Source organism: Grampus griseus (genome assembly GCF_964374135.1).
Source record: "Grampus griseus genome assembly, chromosome: 10".
NCBI classification, from domain to species: domain Eukaryota; kingdom Metazoa; phylum Chordata; class Mammalia; order Artiodactyla; family Delphinidae; genus Grampus; species Grampus griseus.
The window spans coordinates 43066309-43086389 of NC_139004.1; the positions used below are offsets into that span (position 1 = coordinate 43066309).

At 39.4% G+C, this 20081-nt stretch overlaps 1 protein-coding gene across 10 annotated transcripts in view; it reads right to left on the bottom strand.

Annotated features, from left to right (window-relative positions):
* Positions 1-20081, bottom strand: part of DST (dystonin) — a gene marked incomplete at its 5' end in the record, with an annotated part of 395725 nt that overhangs the window by 153978 nt on the left and 221666 nt on the right. For 8 of the 10 annotated variants that reach the window (XM_082663420.1, XM_082663421.1, XM_082663422.1 and 5 more), the window contains 14 exons: positions 6270-6368; positions 6890-6997; positions 7712-7795; positions 8643-8805; positions 9979-10172; positions 10997-11135; positions 12067-12245; positions 13407-13564; positions 14496-14679; positions 15149-15275; positions 15482-15636; positions 15825-15977; positions 16579-16704; positions 17544-17639. In XM_082663420.1, coding sequence (XP_082519546.1) covers positions 6270-6368; positions 6890-6997; positions 7712-7795; positions 8643-8805; positions 9979-10172; positions 10997-11135; positions 12067-12245; positions 13407-13564; positions 14496-14679; positions 15149-15275; positions 15482-15636; positions 15825-15977; positions 16579-16704; positions 17544-17639 — 1965 coding nt within the window. Of the gene's footprint in view, positions 1-35; positions 2691-6269; positions 6369-6889; positions 6998-7711; positions 7796-8642; positions 8806-9978; positions 10173-10996; positions 11136-12066; positions 12246-13406; positions 13565-14495; positions 14680-15148; positions 15276-15481; positions 15637-15824; positions 15978-16578; positions 16705-17543; positions 17640-20081 lie in introns of all 10 variants that reach the window. The other 2 variants (XM_082663427.1, XM_082663419.1) reach the window with 2 other exon arrangements.

Sequence of the window (20081 nt, forward strand, 5' to 3'; positions counted from 1 at the left end):
GGGTAGCTGACAAGGTTCCAGAATCCAGGGTATACCTCTAAGGGTGCCAGAAGCGTCACCAGGTCTATTTCACACTTGTCTTCTTGACACCTGACAGCGTGTCTGGAATTGTACAGACCTTGATTTCTTAGCTTCTCGATTTCTGACGGTCTTGCAACAGGGTTCATCTCATCAAAAGTTATCTGTAATTCGGTGCTTGTTTGAGAAAAGTATTCAGAGTAACACTGCTGACTCTTCTCTTTCTCAACCGGAGCCCCTGATGGCCTGCCCTGGCCCTCCTTCTGCATCTGTTCAGCACCCCGATGTTGCCATCTTTCCTCCGAAAGCTGTGGTTCCTGAGTCCACCTCTGTAGAGGGGACCTGGCCATGGAGGGAGAGGAGGAGAAGTCCCCTGGGCGCTGATACTCCTTCACTGCCATCTCAAGATGTGTCTTGAAGGCTGGGTTCTTTTTCTGGATTTCACACTGGAGCATCACTAACTGATGCTCCTGTTCTTTTATCTGCTGATCCATCTTTTGCTTCAGGTTTTCCACCTCCCGTTTCTGGGCGACCAGCTCATCTGTGAGCTCCCGACATTTCTGGTAGTGATGTGCCTCCCCATTCTGCCCTCGGTGCATCTGCTCACGATATTGCTGGAGCTGCCTCTCAAGTTCTCGGATATTTGTTTCACAGAGCTTCGCGTTCTCTTGTGCCCTGAAGTTTTCCCGCTGGAGAGACACAAAGTCAAGCTGGATGCCCGAAATATCATGTTCCGTGATAACTTTGGAGTCCATCAGTTTTTCCATCTTTTTCCGAAACTCCTCTGCAGAACGTTTGAATTTCTCAGATTCCTCCTGAAACAGAACCATCTTCCTGTGGGTCACCTGCTCCTCTAGGACCTTTAAGTGCAGTTCGTCTTGCACCTTTTTCAATCTGTCGTTCAGGTCCTGCACCTGTGCCCACTGCATCTGCACTGCCTGCTCCCCAAGGCGTTTCTCCTCTTTGGATGCACTTAGCTCAGCACTCAGACTTTGCACCTCCTTCTCCGTGTTCTGGATGATGAGGTCCTGCTGGTCGCACTTCTGCTTAAATTCACTCACTAAATGTTGACTTTGGGCCAGGTCTTCTTCCAGGCATTTGATCCTCCTCTGGAAATCCTGTTCCGTTTTCGTCTGTTTGTGCAAGTGTTTGTTTGTGGCACAAAGCTGGTCTTTAAAACCATCCGCCTGGATTTTCAGTGCTTCACATCTTTGCTGGATGGCTTGTTTCTCTAAGACCACATTTGCCGATTCTGCCTGAATTCTCTCCATCATTAACTTGGTTTCGTTATTCTGCCTGGTGAGCTCATCCACTTTGTGCTTTAGTGTGTCTGCACAGTCATTACTTCTCTCCAATTCCTCTTTAAGCTTTTGGATTTTCTCATTATTCTCCTTTTCGGCTTGAATATTTTGAAGCAACTGCGCGTGGCTTTTCTCAAATTGTTCTTTCAGGTGATCTGACTTTCTCTGGCAGGATCGTGCTCTTTCGCCAGAGAAATCCTTGTCATCCTGCAAAGAAGTAACTTGTGAATTTAAATGCTGGATGCTCCTCTTGGTGACGGCCTGTGTCCTGGTGATCCGGTCCACCTCCCTCTGCAGCTTCCCTTTCTCCTCCTGCAGAGATTCCAGTTCTAGCTCATAGTTGTGCTTTATCCTCTTAAGGTCATTGGCCTCCTGCCTGACCTCTTCTGCCTTCCCTGTGGTCTGGCTCAGCTGCCTGTCCAGCTCCCGGAGCTGCCGAGAGAACCCCTCCTCCGCCTGGTCCTTCCTTTCCAACTCCAGCTTGAGGCATCTCAGTGCATTGCTGGTTTCACCCAGTTTTTCTTTGAGCAAGCGAGCCTTCTCCTCCGATGAAGTTTTCTTGAGCTGCAGGGCACTGAGTTCATACTTCAGCTCCCTCATGTCCTTCTCAGCCTTTCTATCGGCCACTGTCAGCTCATCCACCTGCTGCTTCAGTTCCTCAGCCTGGGTGCTCGTACAAGCTGGCAGTGGGTTTTCTTTGTACGAACTCTGCATCTCGATTATTTTTCTTCTGGCTTCCGATTCAATTTTCTGCTTTTCCTTCAGCTGTTTCTCCGCCACCTGTTTCTGGAACGTGAGGTCTTTCTCCATCTGCTCGACCAGCTTCAGGAGCTCCTCTTCGTGGTCCTTCTTTCTCCTTAGTTCCTCCATCAGCTTATCTTTCTGTTGCTCCACCTCGTGGAGGCTGGAGTCTTTCCTCTTCAGATGGTTCTCCAGGGCCCTCCTGGTGGCGGTGTGCTCCTCCAGCTGTTTCCGGAAGCCACTCAGGTTCCTCTGCACGGCCTCCCTCTGGGCCTCGGCCTCGGCCGCGAGCCTCCGCACGCGCTCCAGCTCGCGCTGCGCCGCCTCCTTCTCCCCCTCAACGGCCTCCAGCTCCCGGCGGTACCTCTGGGCCTCGCCCTCCGCCCGCATCTTCTGCAGGGTGATGTCCGCTGCATCCCTCTGCTGCTTCCTGAGCTCGTTCTCTGCTGCCTCCCTGACCTTTGGAAGCTCCTCCTCAACCCGGGACTTCTGCTTCTCAAGCTCAGTCAGCATCCTCTCCAGCTCTGTTATCTTCCCCGTGAGTTTGCGATTCTCCAGCATCGTCGCCTCCTGCCGCTGGAGCAGATCTGAATACACCCCGTGCTCAGAAGCCTCCTGACACCTTTTCATCTATGAGAGACGTTCAGAAGGGTCAAACCCATTCGACTCCAATCTGTCTTTAAGAATCTGAAGCCATGCTCATGAAAGGACTTACACAGACCAGTGAAACCAAAGGCAGAACAAACCCCACCACCAACCCCACCACCATCTGCAGAGAAGAAGCTTCAGAAAGTCAACAGTCGGAGAAGACAAAAAACCCTGCGTGTCAGGTTTTCTAAATCAAGGAATCTTTTCTTTCTTTTTTTTTTTTTTTGGTCTCTTAGGAATAATTCTGCTTTTAAAATTAGCTAGCTCAGAATTTTACAGCAAGAAGGAAGCTTACAGTATGACCCTCACCCCAGATGAGGACACTGAGGTCTAGGGAGGTTAAATAATTTTGAAAACTCACACAATAGGCAAGTGACAAAGTAGGAACCAAAATTCTCACAACAGTCCTCTTTCTGCTCTCACACACAACTCAGTCCTGTGGGCTGAGAAGAACATACAATGTATAGGAACTGAATGACATTAGAGAATTTAGTTTTCATTTTCTAGCCCAATGGAAATTTGAAATGATATTTACATTCTCCTGTCTTAATGGTGAAAGAAGCAAGATACAGAACTTTGGAACAGAGAGCCAATTGAGGAAATAATACTTAACATAAGGAAGGAGGAAAATTATATAAAAATCTGTAGTTTCTACAATCAAATGCCTCACTAATTTATATTTGCCCTACTATGATACTTACAATAGTCAGAATTGCTAATGCAAAGGCACCTATAGTCCCTGGTGGCTTTAGAAAAGATGTGCTTCATGTACTCACTGATTTTGTTGTTGTCCTTAATGACATGGCTCATATGAATCCACTTTGACAAGAACCTTCAGATACTCCATAAACATAAAGATATTTGTTAAATATAAATGCTTGTAAAAGTGTACTTAGGGATTCAGATCCAATTAAGAAAATGTGTTTACTCTACTGATTACAGAATCAATCTCAGCTGGGAGAAATACACTTGACTACAGAACATGATCAGGGCTAGTTTATAATCACAATTTAATTTCTCTTTATTAATACCATAAGGTTATTAGTGTCATATCATCAGCTCAAAATCATCATAGTTAGAAATAATTTAAACAAAAGGAGGGAAATTATTCTAAATAGCAGATTTTATTTTCATTGAAAAGTCCTGGTAAATCTCAAGAATTTAGTTTGTATTATAGACCATGCATCTTATTTTTCTTCCTCTCATTTCTTGATCCCCAATAATCTTGATGAGAATTTTAGATGTTTCCTTTGCTAACCTAAATATGATTTTTAATAAGAATTCATATGAAAAAAAATCTCATCACAGCCTGCAATATTTAGTGTTCTATTTTCTTTATTTTCTTATCAGGGTCAACTCTCAGTGATACTGAAGCATTCTATCTGCTTACACATTAGGTGTTCAACATGTTTTCAGCAGATGATTTCTAAAAGGGTCTTTCTCAATTCCTCATCAAACTCTGTTTAAAACTTAGCTGTTGCTCAGAAGTTGTGAGTCCCTCCCTTTTTTTCTTGGTCATGTTCTAAGGTTTAAAAAAATGAAAATTCTCTCAGAAAAAAATGTCTGTTGTTAAACTCTCAGTGTTTTGGAGTCATTTTAGTGACTGATAATAATCTCATGTTGCCTGGATAACTCTGAATTTTTTAGCAAATATTAGAAAAATTACTAGAAACAATTTAGTCCTATTGCTGATTTGCTTTCTTGTATATCTCAAACTTATTCAAATAAAAATAACTTCAAGTTTTATCTAAATGTTCCCCAAGGAGACATGCTGTCCTTTAATCTCAGCAATTAACATTTAATATATTTTGTGATCAACAAAGACTGGAGAAATATCTTTATCCACCTATCTATTACAGACACTCTACTAATATTTCTGTAACTAATTTGGTATTATCTTTGAAATTAACTTGAATCCCTCTTTGATTTCATGTTTACCATGGAAAATTCTGCTCTCTGACCAAGATCTCTCATGTGAGTATAGATAGACCCAGTTTCAGAAACACTACTCTTTGGAATCTGAAAACTGAGCTATGTATCTTTTGTAAGATATTCTATTATTAATATCCTTAAGTGGTGAATTTTTAACAAGGAATTTTAAAATATGCTTTAAATTATAATAATCTTTGCATGGTCTTCCATAAGCTACATTGTTTTGACTTTAAATTCAACATACTTTTATATTTCAAAGGATGACAAGCATAATTTTGGATATATTTCAGGCTTTTTGAAATATCTTTTGGTTCTATCAACTTCTATTCTACTTCATCAGATACATTGAGCAAATTGGCTCATATATGTGCAGACATACATTGTAAGAAAGGGAAGGGCTTAAATTATTTATATTACATTTAACTACAAAATACACAATTTAAAAGATCTGTATACCATTTAAAATGGAATCATATATATCTCTTAAAAATTAAGAATGTAAAAAAAATATAGACTTTCCTTCATAGATGAGAAGTGTATGCCAATTATTTGAATGTGAAAATATTCTGGTTCTCCTTTCTAAACCCAAAGGAAGTTAGTTATAAAGACTTGCAAGTAGCCATGTTAGTGATTTAGTTGCCGAAAACTATTAACTCTGAACAGACAAAAGTAGTTTACAAAAGCGGTCATAATTTTAGAAACTAAGAAAGCAACATCTATTAGACATTTACTACCATTTTGGTTCTCTCATTATATGAATGGAGTTATACTAAGTACAGTCACCTACAGAATTTCAACAACGGTCTAATTTAAATGGCTAATGCCCCACAATTTACTTACTACAGCATTTGGTTTACTATTTTTGTCTGTTCTGAGGTTAGGAACAGAAAGCACATTAAGATAATAGAGCAGAGCATACTTTCAAAATTAGATACAATAGCCTTTTATGAAAATATATTCCATATATTCCATAAATAACTCCTTATTCTTTCTGTTTCTGAATATATTTTAAATGCATAATCAAAGGCACTGAAGTTCTCCAAATTAGAATGGTATTTAGTCTTTTTAATATACACCATATCTTTTTGGCAAAGCTAAAAACAAAACCAAAATAACCCCCCCCACAATTCTTAAAAAGTACTACCATTTTGTATAAACACCTGCTACTTCTAACTTAATGGCTTTCATGTTTTAAATCCTTGAAGATGTAAATTAATTTAAAATGCATAAAACAAATGTGTTTATGTAATATTTCTGCAGATATCATAACAGTAGTAACTATACTTCAAAGAACAATACTTCTCAACTGTGAGAAAACTGAAAAACATTCTGCTAAACTGCCAACATTCCATAATTTAAATAGAACCACTTAACGACATTAACGCTCTCATACTAGAGATCTAGAGTAAAAATAAAATTTTTTTTTTCCTAAAAGGTTGTTTCTCTTTTTTTTGTAATGTTTTTCAGTTCGAGAGAATCTTAATAACAAACCAAAAAATCCTACGCCTCTACTGTTTTTCACTGTAATTTTATAATTAATCACTCATACATCAGCTCTCAACCACGTGAGTTTATCATGAAACCCTCCCGTGGCTCCTTTTCAGTAACCTGCCCATGGTTAATGGTTACCTCCTCCTCCTCCAGACGCTTCAATGAGTCCCCAGCAAATTTAATATATTGTGTCATGAGGGTGACCAGAGCCGTATACCGGGTCCTCAGGTCCATGAACTGCAAGTAAGGAAAAATAAAAATAAAAACAGAATCTCCAGTTGCCCTAAATGAGCTGAATGAACACTGAGTAATAATTAAAATATTAACTAGTCTATGGGACAGGGAAGTTCACGACTCCCCAGCAATGATAACCGAGTAGGAACGAGATTACTGCTGTGCAAACCACAGTGATGGCAAAATCCTCTTCTAAATTTGATCATGATACACATTTATTATTCTCTGCAATTCATTCATCTTGAATGAAGATTTTCAAAGGTTTTTTAAAACCCTTAATAAGATGCATTGTTATAGATAGAGAGCATCTGTTTGGGATGATGGAATGTTCTGGAAATGGATTGTGTTCAAGGTTGTACAACATTACGAATGTACTGAACGCCACTGAATTGTATGCTTAAAAATGGCTAAAATGGTGAATTTTCTATTATGGACATTTTACCACAATGCAAATATATAAATGTAAAATTGCTAAGGTGTTGCTTCTCTCTTTTACACCCTCCCCATCTCTGGACGGGTATCACCTCTTGAATGACGAGGTCTGCCGAGCTCTGCATTCTCCGGCGTTTCACTGGAGACTTTTGTTGTGAATCCACCATAGCCCGGTAGGTCATAGTTTGTAATTCGTAGTCCTGTATAAAGGAAATGGTAAGATTAATTAAAGCAAAGCACTAACCCTTCATTCTATAGTGATTTGATGCAGAGAAAGGGCATCTACTTTCACTGAGTAAGTCAAGAAAATATTGCAAAACTACATTTTCAAGAATCAATCCAATCCTGACATGTTTCCAAGGTGGTAATAAAAATCAGAAACATTTAGGGTGGCCAGGAAAGTTCCTAAGTCTCTTTAGAAGTTCATGGAGACATATAGGGACAGCGTGCCAGTTATTTTCAGCCTCCCTCTCCTCTAGTTAGGAAACAGGACTCCAGATCTGAATGGGTGAAGCTGAGGTGTGGTGACTTAGAGCACAAGGTAGACGTTCTCCCATGGAATATTCCAGCAATACTTCCATGGAGTACTCCAGCAATACTTGCATGGAACACTCCAGCAAGGAGGGGAGAGGGGAAGCAAAATGGTAAGAGGCGGATTACAGAGCTACATTTTATTCTGGTGCACATGGGGGTGTGGCCAGGCTGTGCACGTGTGTGACACAGAGAGAGAATGAAAGAACCAGGAGTCATCACGTGACTCACACTTTCATAAAGAATTAACAGATAAGTGAAGATTCTCTGTTTCACTTTTTAACACAGACTGAATGACCTGCAAAGGCTTTAAAAGTATACCGTAGAAGCACCTCCCTGAATATCCGAACATGAAATCTGATGCAAGGAACTGGTCTTCTCACCTTCACTGCAGTGGAGTACTGCTCTGCGTATTTCTGACACTCATCCATTTTGCTCTGTTTCATTTCTATTTCAGACACCAGCATCTATAAGCACACACAGGTTAGGAGAAAAAGGACAAGGAACCCTATACTATCCAACAACTTGAGATCTCAGGCACTAAGAAATATCTACATCACTTAAGACTACAGCTCTCTACCCCACTGCACTTTTTCTTTTAATTGTAGCCTTTATTTATTGATTGATTTATTTATTTGGCTGCACCACATGGCTTATGGGATCTTAGTTTCCCAACCAGGGATTGAACCTGTACCCTCGGCAGTGAAAGCACCAAGTCCTAACCGCTGGATTGCCAGGGAATTCCCTCTACCCCACTGCACTTAATGTCATCTGCCTCATTGGGTAAAGTCCAAGCTTTCAAGATTAAGCCACTATGTGACACCCCCTCATGAGGCTTCCAAAGCAGAAATTACTAAACTCCATGGGAATTATCCACAAGTAGACTTGAAACCCTTATCCCCCACCTAATCCTGATCTAAAGAGAGCTAGAAATTACTGGCCCTCAAGATGGAACAAAAATCTCAAAGCATTTAACTCTTGGTCACATGTGGCTGTTTAATTTTCTATGACTAACCTTTTTTTTTTTTAAATTTAGGATCCCATGAAACTATTGCAGCCAGCAAAGTACCAGAGACATTTCCATACCTACGATTAAAGGATCATTAGAAACTTGAACTGTCGCAACATGCAACTTTCTTAAATCAAAATAAGGGATGGATGTAGGTTTGAGTGCAAATTTTTAACATTTCTGATTTATTCCCTGCCTTCCTTGAAATAGTTGCTGACTTATCTTACTAACAAGAGAAAGAAAGGTCAAGGTCTGAGTGACCAAATGCAGACACAACCCTAGCACAAGGAACTGTGTTTACACACCTTCTGTTGATTCAATTGTGTGGCTAGGGTTTTACTGTTTTCAGGCTGGTTTTCCTGAATCTTTCTCTGAGTAGTTTCAACTTGCTGGATCCAGTCATCTAAAGGGTGATAGGTATCTTTGTAGTATTTCAGCGACTTCCCAATGCCTTCCAAGTCCCGTAACCTAAGAGGTTAACAAAGGAATAGTCACGGTTTCCAAGAGTAACCAATAGGAAGGTGGAAGGTGTAGAAAAAAAGAGAGGGACAAAGTATTACTGTCCTAAGATGCACTAAGCACAACAACAGGGGTGTGTCGAGAATTCGAGGCCACAGCATCCCAGGCCCATCTCCAAGGGCACCTACACTGCCTTGGGTTGAATACAAATTCTTTTTCTCCAGGACTTGTGCAATTTATCGGTACTGATTATTCTAGGGACAAGCCCGAGAGACTAAAGCTAAAAAGCAGGAAAACTGGAAAGTTAACCATAATAATTATCAATCAGCAAGTCTTGAAGACCTAAAGTTTGCAGCAATGGCAGTTCACTTCTGAAAAAATGACATGGTAGCAATGAATGGTTCAACATGGACTCAGAGGGTACTTTCTAGGAACTGTGATTAAACACCCCAGTTTCTATGATTTTAAAACCACTACATTAAACCTACAGATCATGTATTTTAGAGATTAGATACTAAATATTTAAACATAATTTATTTCTCACAAATGGTACTATATAATAAATGCATTTTAGCTGCATTAATAAAAACAAAAAATGAATGAGAAGGAACACTATTCCATTTCTTTTAAGATGAGCCCCCAAAACCATCCCATTTCTTTTCACTTTTTTATTTCAGTCAGTGGGCAAATGATTTTGACTTTCTTGTCTCTTTGATTAAAATGAGCATTAGGACATTTCAGTTTCTTTACGCCTCCTGTCTAGTATAGATGCTACATCCGGCCCTAGGAAATGCATGACCCACCCTCCTCTTACTAAGTTATGGTTATTTTGATATTATCAGTGGTAATAATTAGAGAATTCTCTAATAATTAGAGAATACATTGTTTTTTCCTTCAGAAAAGGCAAGTAGATTAACTATATAAATGCCAGAGTACATAAACAGTTGTAATAACACAGAACAGAAAAATAACTTACTTGGAAGTTAAATATCTTACTAAAGGCCACCCTATAAAAAAGAAATGTAATTGGACAGAGCTCTTGCAATTAACACAATTAACTACATATGGAAATTAACTCTATGGAATGAATTACATACGGAAGTAAAAAGCCTAATACATTTAGACTTTACCCAGAATGCAGAGATTAAATCTGAGCTAAAACTGAATGAAAAGGGTGCTAACCTGTTGTCAATCTGAGCATGAACATTCTGCCACCTCTCAACCAACTGATCTGCTTTTTCTTTGTGCCAGTCAAAGTCAAGGTCACGCTCTTTGTAGGTTTTAAACATCTCATCACTGATGGTCTTTGCTCTCTGTAGCTCATCCTCCAGTGCATGGAAGACTTCTCTTTTTTCATCCACTTCAGATCTCCATTGCTAAAATAGATCAATTTATAAAGTTACAAAAACGTATCAACCGCTCATTGTGTAAACACATTATTCACCTAATTTTACCATTCATTTACAAATGACTGCTATAAAATCAGACAATGGAAAGATATCTTTCATATACAAAATATTACATTAGCTTGAACCTTATAAAATTGCCAATATTTGACTGTACTTTGACCTAAAAAAACCAACAGTTTTATAGAGTTCAGTCTAACGAAATTTGCACATCAATAAAATAAAATATATTTCATAAGCAAGTCTGCTACCTCGGTAAGTCTTTTTCATTGTTTGTTTTTTAAATATCTACTGATCTCATTGTTTAAAAATGAACACATGCATTAAAAAATCACTGAGAAAACTTCTCACAATTGGTTTACAATATCTTTACTCAGAGCTTTATAAATGGAAGAAGAGAAACAGACGAGTATAACTATCAGCCTTTTTCCTTCTTAGATTAACTACTCTACTCATCTTGATTTCTTAAAATAACTGCCTCTTTCCACAAGAAAATCTATTATCAATAATTTACTTTTTAGCTTCAACTCCTCTTGCTGCCGACATGAACAGACTATAAAAACCTACTGTCAAAAAGATCCAAACTTCAAATGAAAAGAACTCACCTCAAACTAAAAATGAATGAACACACTCATTTACAGTAAGCCATGGTACTACAGAGACAGGACATGGAATGGACAGAAATGTATTCAAGTTCAGGTATTTAATGCTTGATGTCTGAAGACCTGGGCCAAGTGCTAGAGAAATACTTTTAAAGGATAATCTTAAAAAATAGCCAGCAGTGAAAGGCATACCTTTAAAGTACTCATTAGATTCTCAATGTTATTCTTGTCAGCTATAACTGCTTCCTCTTCACACAGTTTAGTTTCATAGAATTTTACAAGGGCTTCTGCAGCATGAGTGTTTTTTAACACCAAGTTGACAATTTTCAACCTGAAAAAGAGAATTAAACAACACCCCCTTTTGGTAAGTGTTTATTTTCCCACAATACAGTCCCAAAGCACCATGAGGGTGCATGATGCAGCATGGTCTTCATCCCGAGACACTGACACTTTTATTACAAGATTAACATCCCACTAAGTAAGTCAGACAGAGAAAGACAAATGCCATATGATATCACCTATATGTGGAATCTAAAACATGACACAAATGAACTTATCTACGAAACAGAACCAGATTCACAGACATAGAGATCAGACTTGTGGTTGCCAAGGGGGAGGGGGTTAGGGGAGGGATGGAGTGGGAGTTTGCGGTTAGCAGATGCAAACTGTTATATACTGAATGGATAAACAACAAGGTCCTACAGTAGAGCACAGGGAACTACATTCAATATCCTGGGATAAACCACAATGGAAAAGAATATGAAAAAGAATGTATATATGTGTATAACTGAATCACTTTTTCTGTAGCGGTGACTCGGCAGTAAATAACACAACACTGTAAACCAACTATACTTCAATAAAATTTTTAAAAAAGGATTAACATCCTGCTAACGGTCTTCTAACAGAACCCATGTCCTGCCCCCACAGTGGTCTTCAGCAGGAGATTCCAACAGCAGAGGGGCTTCTTTCAAACCTAATTTAGACCAAGCCTGGGAGGAAAGTTCTATAGGCTACAACAGCTGAGCTACCAAAACTACAGGCAACATGTGGGAAGATCATTAATGCTCTAGTCTCTGAAGCTCACATTCCCTTTCAGCATGAAGATGCATCATAAGTCCACAGAAATATTTAATATATTTGTTATTAAGAAAAATATTTTGTATTCTTAAAAATGAACATTTTTGGCTAAACAGCCTATATATATATGTGGCACTTTTATGAAGCCAGTTTAGATGATTTCTATTAAGGCAGTGGTTCCATACTTCTCTATGTAGGTGGAGGACATGGAATAGACGTGGTTCATGCTCTGGACGACCACGCTGAGCTCGGATCGCAAGGTGGGAGCCGTGGAAGAGGCGGCCGCTTGACTGAAAAAGTCGTCGCATTTACTCGTGATTGTGGCCAAATCGCCTTTAAGTCGCTCCAGCTCTTTCTTTAGTTTCTACACAACAGAGAACAAACATGAGGATTAGGCTATCACTCCAGATGGTGTCTCTTTCTTCAAACACTTTAAAAATACACATTTCCCATTATGACCCTTAACTTAAAACACGTACGTATTCTTTTTTCTTAATTGAAGTGTAGTTGATTTACAATGTTGTGTTAATTTCTGCTGTACAGCCAAGTGATTCAGTTAAACACGTACATACATTTTGTTCATATTCTTTTCCATCATGGTTTATCACAGGATATTTTTTTATTTTTTTATTTTTTTTTATTTATTTATTTTTTTTTTGCGGTACACGGGCCTCTCACTGTTGTGGCCTCTCTCCCATTGCGGGGCACAGGCTCCGGACGCGCAGGCTCAGCGGCCATGGCTCACGGGCCCAGCCGCTCCGCGGCATGTGGGATCCTCCCGGACCGGGGCACGAACCCGTGTCCCCTGCATCGGCAGGCGGACTCTCAACCGCTGCGCCACCAGGGAAGCCCTATCACAGGATATTGAATATAATTCCCTGTGCTATACAGTAGGACCTTATTGTTTATCCATTCTATATATAATAGCTTGCATCTGCTAATCCCAAACTCCCAGTATTTCCCTCCCCCACCCCCCTTCCCTTTGGCAACGACAAGTCTGTTCTCTATGTCTGTGAGTCTGGTTCTGTTTTGTAGATATGTTCATTTGTGTCGTATTTTAGATTCCACATATAAGTGATAACATACGGTATTTGTCTTTTTCTGATTTACTTCACTTAGTATGATCATCTCTAGTTGCAAGACATTTACATATTCTTTACTTTTACTTTATCAAAGAAATGAAGCCAAAGTAGTCAAGTTTCATAATCAATCATTCCCTCACTGTCCATATCCTCGGGCCCAAACATCTAATTCAGTGCTTGTGCATCGAGCAGGTGAGAAACTGTGAGAAGCCCTCGCAGCCTCCACATAAATGGGTGAGAAAGCACGTGTTCCTGTGTTTACCCAAGTAAGGGAGAGAACTGAATTACAGAATCCTCGTCTGCCATCAGCGTTAAGTACATAGGCAGACCTCACCAAGTGACCCCTGGCAAAGGGAGCGTGTGAGAGGTCGCAGAGTCGACAGTAAAGGTCATTAAGACAGTAATCTGTGCTAATCTTGTCCCCACGCGCTTCTCATCCTTACCTCCTGCTCTGAGATTCTGAACACGCTTTCGTGAAGGTCGTCTCTCTCCAGGGGGGTGCGGATCTGTCTGATGAGACGGTCTTCACAGCTCTCAAGCCGAAGCCTGAGGTTTCGGACTTCAGAGATGTAGAGATTATAAGCTGATTCCTCTTGCTCCTCTGTGAAAACAAATGTAATGTTTAGAAAATACCTCATTTTCTATCTTTTGGATGTTCTCGTTCATGATTTAACATGGCAGTTTTTCTACTACTAAAACACAGCTAGTCAAACTAATGTTACCAGTTATCACCACAAATCCACCCCAAGGATATAAATCTTGAAATCGTGGACATTACAATTTATGAAGATTTAATAAAATTTCCCCAACGCCACTTAAAGTACCAATATGTGATTTATGATGTCTAAGGAAAGTAATATATTGCTCTGTTTTGTGTTCACAAAAATATGAATTATGTTAGTAGCAGATTAGTAATAAAAACTAAATTAAATCCTTTACAATGAAAGGTAAAGATTATGTTAATGTTTAAAAATTTTTTAAATAGAGTATTACTACTAAGTTTTTTTGGTCTCTAAGTTATATCAAGTGTTTGGAATAAAATTTATATTTAACAAAAGTTAACAAGACAAAATCTTTTCCTTCAACCCCTGTATAAAGTTCAGGTTTGGTTATAGGAAATCTCTGACCTTTGCTCTCAGTTTTGCTGTGAATCTAAAACTCCTCTAAGAAAAAGTCTTTAAAAAATCCAAGTTTGGTATACGGAAAAATAATTGAAACTTTTCTGAAACTAAAAGATCATCACTCTGAACATTACATTGCAAAACAGTGAAAATGTTTAAAAGTAGATACACTAAGAATTCATTGTCATACGACTTGGTTGACATCTTTTTATTAATTCATCATTTGGAGATAACTGAATCCCTCCTTGAATCTTCCTACCTCAAACAGGCATTTAATGTTCCAATCATTGCTTCTATCTATTACAGGTGGACTGACAAAATATACCTAAGACTGAGATTCCCATTGACAGCAGAAAATAGCCTGGACTAAACACCCATGGAGAAAAAAAGGCAAGGATTCCCATGCTTTACCTCTTTCTGCAGATTTAAGAAGTTCTTGATAATACTGCTTACACACATTAACCTCCTTTTCCAGTTGTGTTATATCTGAACCTGAAAATATTTGGGATTCCTGGCTATCTTCGAGAAAATCTTCAAAACGAGACTGTAGATTACTCAGAACTTGCTGATGTTCACCAGGTAACATTGTCTTTATCTAAAGAAGACCAGTGATCCATTATAGAACTAAGAGTAAAATTTCAAAAGGACAGATCTCAAGTGGGTCTCATGGGACATGAGTTTATGTTAATAGTCATAAATAGAAAACCACTGGAAATTAATTTTTTCTTCATTTACAATCTTAGGTTTTAAAAGATGAGAAAAAACAAGACTATAAAATTTAATAAATGAAATCAAGCTACACCCATCTCTATATGCCCAAACACTATACCGTGTCTCCCAATGAAAATGTAAGCCCTGAATGAAGTATGGGATTTCCAGATTCCCCAGTCCTTAGAAGATGCCTCGTATACAGCAGACATAGGACAGATATTCATTGAATGAATGACTATTATCATGGATCTGCTCGACTCCATCTTACCCCAGAGAAAATACAAAACCCACCCCTCGAGACAAGGGGCCCAAATCTTTGGACAGGTTAGGTGGATGTGCAGATTTATACTTACTGAAGCCACATTGCTAGCTCGGATTCTGTCAATTTCATTGACGAGATAGTGCCAGGAGACCACACTCTTCATGTTTATGTGAGACTCATGCCAAAGGGTCAGGACGTTCTGATACTGCTGCTCAATTCTGAAATATATGAAAGAAAACTCAGATTCAGCCTTTCCACTCCCTCTGAACACATGCTACAATTTTTCTTTGTGTTTGTGACATATACTAGGTTTCCTAGTTCTAGGTCCTCCTGATCCTATGAGCCTTGTCAAAGCACTGATTGTTTCTTTAACCTTCAGAGAATTCCACAGCCAGGCCTACATCTGGAGCTAGTGTGCACAAACCTGTTTGCAAAGTCGACCGCCTCTTTATTTGGAGGAGGGACACTGAAGCACACAGACGGGACCATGGCTTCGTTCCCAGTGGGGCTGATGACCTTCCACTTAGCACGATGAGAGTTGTTCGCCAAAACACATTCATCATCTTTGAAAATGGTTATCTGGTTTTAAAAGAAGAACAGAATAACAAGATGAGGTCACTGTGGTACTCATCTTTTTCCACATCCAATCTTGGGATTTTTTTTGTATTTTTGAGGTGGAAAACTTTACCACTAATGAGCAATATGACCTCATTTTTTAAATATATGAACAATGCCAGAATCCGGTCTGTTTCTAGGAGTTAAAGTACCTCAATTTGTCTGTAGTCACAGATGGCTTTGATCGGAATAGAAGTTTTGAGTGGACAGTCAGGATTTCTTGGCTTCAGCTGAATGATTGTTTTTGCTCTCCCCATCAGGCTTGCGACTGTGCTTTTATACTGCAAAAGCTCTTCTTTCTCTTCCTAGGGAATAAATCAGATGGATTTTAAAAGTAAAAACGTGTGCACTCTGTTCTTTTAGGGCTTTGCCTAAACGAACTTCTCCAGAAGAATCTTCCCTGACCACCTGGTCTAAGCTTTCAATCCCTCCCCACCCCCGCTGACATCTCTCTTCCCTTGTTTTGTTTGGTTGTTTCTTTCCTCCTTCGCATTTACCACTATCTAACATACTATGTATATTTACTAATTTATCATGTTTATTGAGCCCCATCCCCGGCATATAAGCAGGATTCTTGTCTGTTTTGTTCACTGTTCTATCCCCAGCACCTAAAATAGTGTCTGGGATACAGAAATGCTAACAAGTATTTATGGAATGAATGACTAAACACAGACACACACAACACAGTGAAAGCATTTTAAAATATTCAGGCAATCACATGAAAAACACTTTTGTTGTATTTGTTACCAAAAAACACTAAAACTGAATGTTTAAATGCTTGATTGAGGCAGAAATATCAAGAGTACCAATGAAACATGAAGTTCTGCACATAGAAAATATAATAAAGCACTAATCTAGTCCTCACTATACATCACTGATGAAACTTGCAGGTTTTCCTGTTCATACCATTGATTCCTGAACGAGGTCCTCCAGCTTGTGAATGCTGCTGGACCTGTCACAGCTGTACTTCCGCTGAATGGCGTCTTTTAGATTCCTCAAGTAATCCGTGGCTTCTTTGGCATCATTGAAAAACTAAGGAAAGATGAAAACTGGCAGTTAAAGTGTACGTAATGTCAGCAAAGCCCAGAGTTGTCAGTTTCGAGTACCAGAGCCCTGTGTGGACCCCTCCTACATGGGAACAGAATATGATCACAAGACAACTTAGCCAAAATCATTCCTTTAACCAAACACCAATTCTTGAACTTGGATGATGATGAATGAATTCTAACTGTCCATCCAAAGTTTATGTCTATAGAGATCAGACTGGTGGCTGCCAAGGGGGAGGGAAGGTGGGGGGGGATGGATGGATTGCAAGTTTAGGATTAGAAGATGCAAACTGGTATATGTAGGATGGATAAACAACAAAGTCCTACTGTATAGCACAGAAAACTATATCCAATATCCTGTGATAAACCAAAATGGAAAAGAACATGAAAAATAATATATACATATATATATAACAAAGTTTCTCTGTATACTGTGGTTTTGGTTCGATATTATTTTGACTGAACTTCTATTTCACTTTAGGGTCCAAACAAGTGTTAATCAGGGGTGAAATTCCAAGAATATTTTAAAATTTCTGAAGAACAGAAAGAAAGCTCTCTGTAATGAAATAGTTCCTTAATAAGAGAAGCATGGACAAAATTAAGATTTTCTGACATTTTAAGCATTTTTAAAGTATTTCTTCCTTACTAGAATGCTTCCATTTACCCTGAAGAACATATATCCCTATACCCTACAAAGAAAACATTTTGGTTTCTTTCCCCTGAACACTACATACATGCATCTTAACAGTACATTATGGAAATGTTTTCTGTAACTCAGCCAAAATTGCAATACCATCGATCGACATGGTGATTCTGCCTCCATACCTCGAAATAAGCACTGTTATCCTTTATGTGCTTCTCTACGCACTGGCAGAGCTGCAGGATCCAGCTCCACTGCGTCTGCATCGCCGCTCGGTAGGCCTGACAGGTAAAACATAGCCACTGTTGCCGTCTGGACAGTAAGACACACGACTTACTTCTCAAGCATAAAAGACTCTAGTGTCTACATAGATGATGAGAATTCTTTAACAGAGTAAGACTTGAAAAATCGGGGTAGTCAAATGTCCCTCTAAACTATGAGTTTCCAGTTGTACAAAGCCAGCCCTAAAAGTTTAAATATAAATTTTTCAATCAGTCCAGTCACTTTCTTTCAAATTTTTAGCTTCTTGACATTTTTTTCTTAAAATATATGGAAAAAGCTAGCTCTGGCTGTTTGTCCATGAAAACCTCTTTAATATTAGAAATGGATGCAAGCTATCCCAGCTTTTTAGAAAACCAACCCTCCACCTGCCAACACTTGCCTATATGGCATCTTCAGATATGCCTCTTTCATGACATTTTCCTCCATCTTTCTTTTTTCTGAATTTTTCTATTACTGGATCATAAAATACCCCTCCTGACACAAAAATACATGGTCTGTAGTTTTCTCTGTCTTTGCTTCCAAAACTAGTCTGGAAGCTCTTGGCAGGGGTGGGGGTGATTTATTTGTTTGTTTTTACTGGGACTGTTTGGGGAGGGTGGAAAAGGGCATAAGCAATCCCTTATTAGTGTAATTCTGGAATTACATTCAAGATAATACTAGGGGGACTTCCCTGGTGGCACAGTGGTTAAGAATCTGCCTACCAATGCAGCGGACACGGGTACGAGCCCTGGTCGGGGAAGATCCCACATACTGCGGAGCAACTTAAGCCTATGAGCCACAACTACTGAGCCCACGTGCCACAACTATTGAAGCCCACGTGCCTGGAGCCCGTGCTCGGCAACAAGAGAAGCCACCGCAATGAGAAGCCCGCACACCGCAACGAAGACTAGCCCCCGCTCACTGCAACTAGAGAAAGCTGACATGCGGCAACGAAGACCCCAACACGGCCAAAAATTTAAAAATAGAAAAGATAATACTAGGAATTTTTATTTCATACGTTTTTACTTGAATATTTATTTACCACTTGGTGCCTCTTTCCTGAGAGGAAAAATATTGTAGAAAAGACACCTACTTACTAGAAAATACGCAAGAAACACCCTTTCATATTTAAGGTTCAGTTCACTGGCTTCCGGAAGAGGGCGCCCTTGATGCTCTAATGACTGTCTTATGTAAGCCTGTCCTTCCTCCTGGAAAAAACACTCCTGCTGAGCTCTGTCCAGGCAGCTTTTTGGGTGGAATGCATAAGGCAGCACTGGAAATCTGGCAACACATCTGGATCACATTACCTGCTCCCTCCAATTAAGCTACTTGAGTAAATTGGCTATAAAAGCTACATCATGCATGGCCAGATTATTAGTTTCTTTTTCACATAAACTATAAAAGAGTTAATAATTAACTATTATCCATTGCCCACAAGACATTGGATGGGCCCATGGAATCATAAGGACAACTACGGCTTAATTTTATTGTTCCAGACTTTCAGTTAATTAGACTAACAGCTCTACCTAAAAGTAATCAGGTTCACATCCACATTTTCCATTCCCATCAAAATTCTCAACCTACAATCGTATTTCCTAACAGCTTTCATGCCTCTACTCCAAAGAATATCTATCCCACTTTTAGTTGATCATCATAGAAAAGTATATCCAGACCCTTCATGATTCTAATTTCCTTTCCCTGGTGCCACCCTACCTTCTGTGTCTTTAACATTCCTATGCAGCATTTCCTGGGGATGAAAACCACATTTTTATATGAAAGAAGGTCACCTATAATTTTCCCAAGACCACCAAGTGAGGCCTAGAATTTTATGAATCTTTTGTGTCATGAAGACTTATTTCAGTGAACAAAGACTCTCAGATCCCTTTCTTCAATTGCGTGTCCCATTGTTAAGCATAGCTTCATTTTTCTTCCTCTGGAAATACACCACATCTGTCCATGTTACATGCTTCTCGCCCTCTTACATCACCCCCTGCACATTCAGACAGTCACTAACTCTAACCAGTAGATATCAGGCCCCAAAAGTAAACACACCCCACCCCCCACCACCCCACAGGCAGCCTGATAAACCCTAGGTCAACCCTCCCCTTCTGGGTCTGAAATGTGTGTGTTACACCCTGAGGAAACACCTCACAAAACCGGATCATGAATACAATTAGTAAATTAAATAATAATAACTAGTACTTCTTGAAAACCTACTGTGTACCAAGAACTGAACTAAATAGTAAGAGTACATTCTTCTTCTCACACAACTCTATGGGTTAGAAGCAATTTCCCCCATTTTAGGTAAGTGAATGGGACCGAGTAAGGTTACATCGCTGGGGCAGTGTCATATGGTTAGGAAGAAATATCAACCTCAAAGCCTGTCAAGTCAAGGTCCTTTACAGTTACTGTACTACATCTCTTTGGCCACAGGGGTTGACAAAGTACCTTTATTGGAAGTG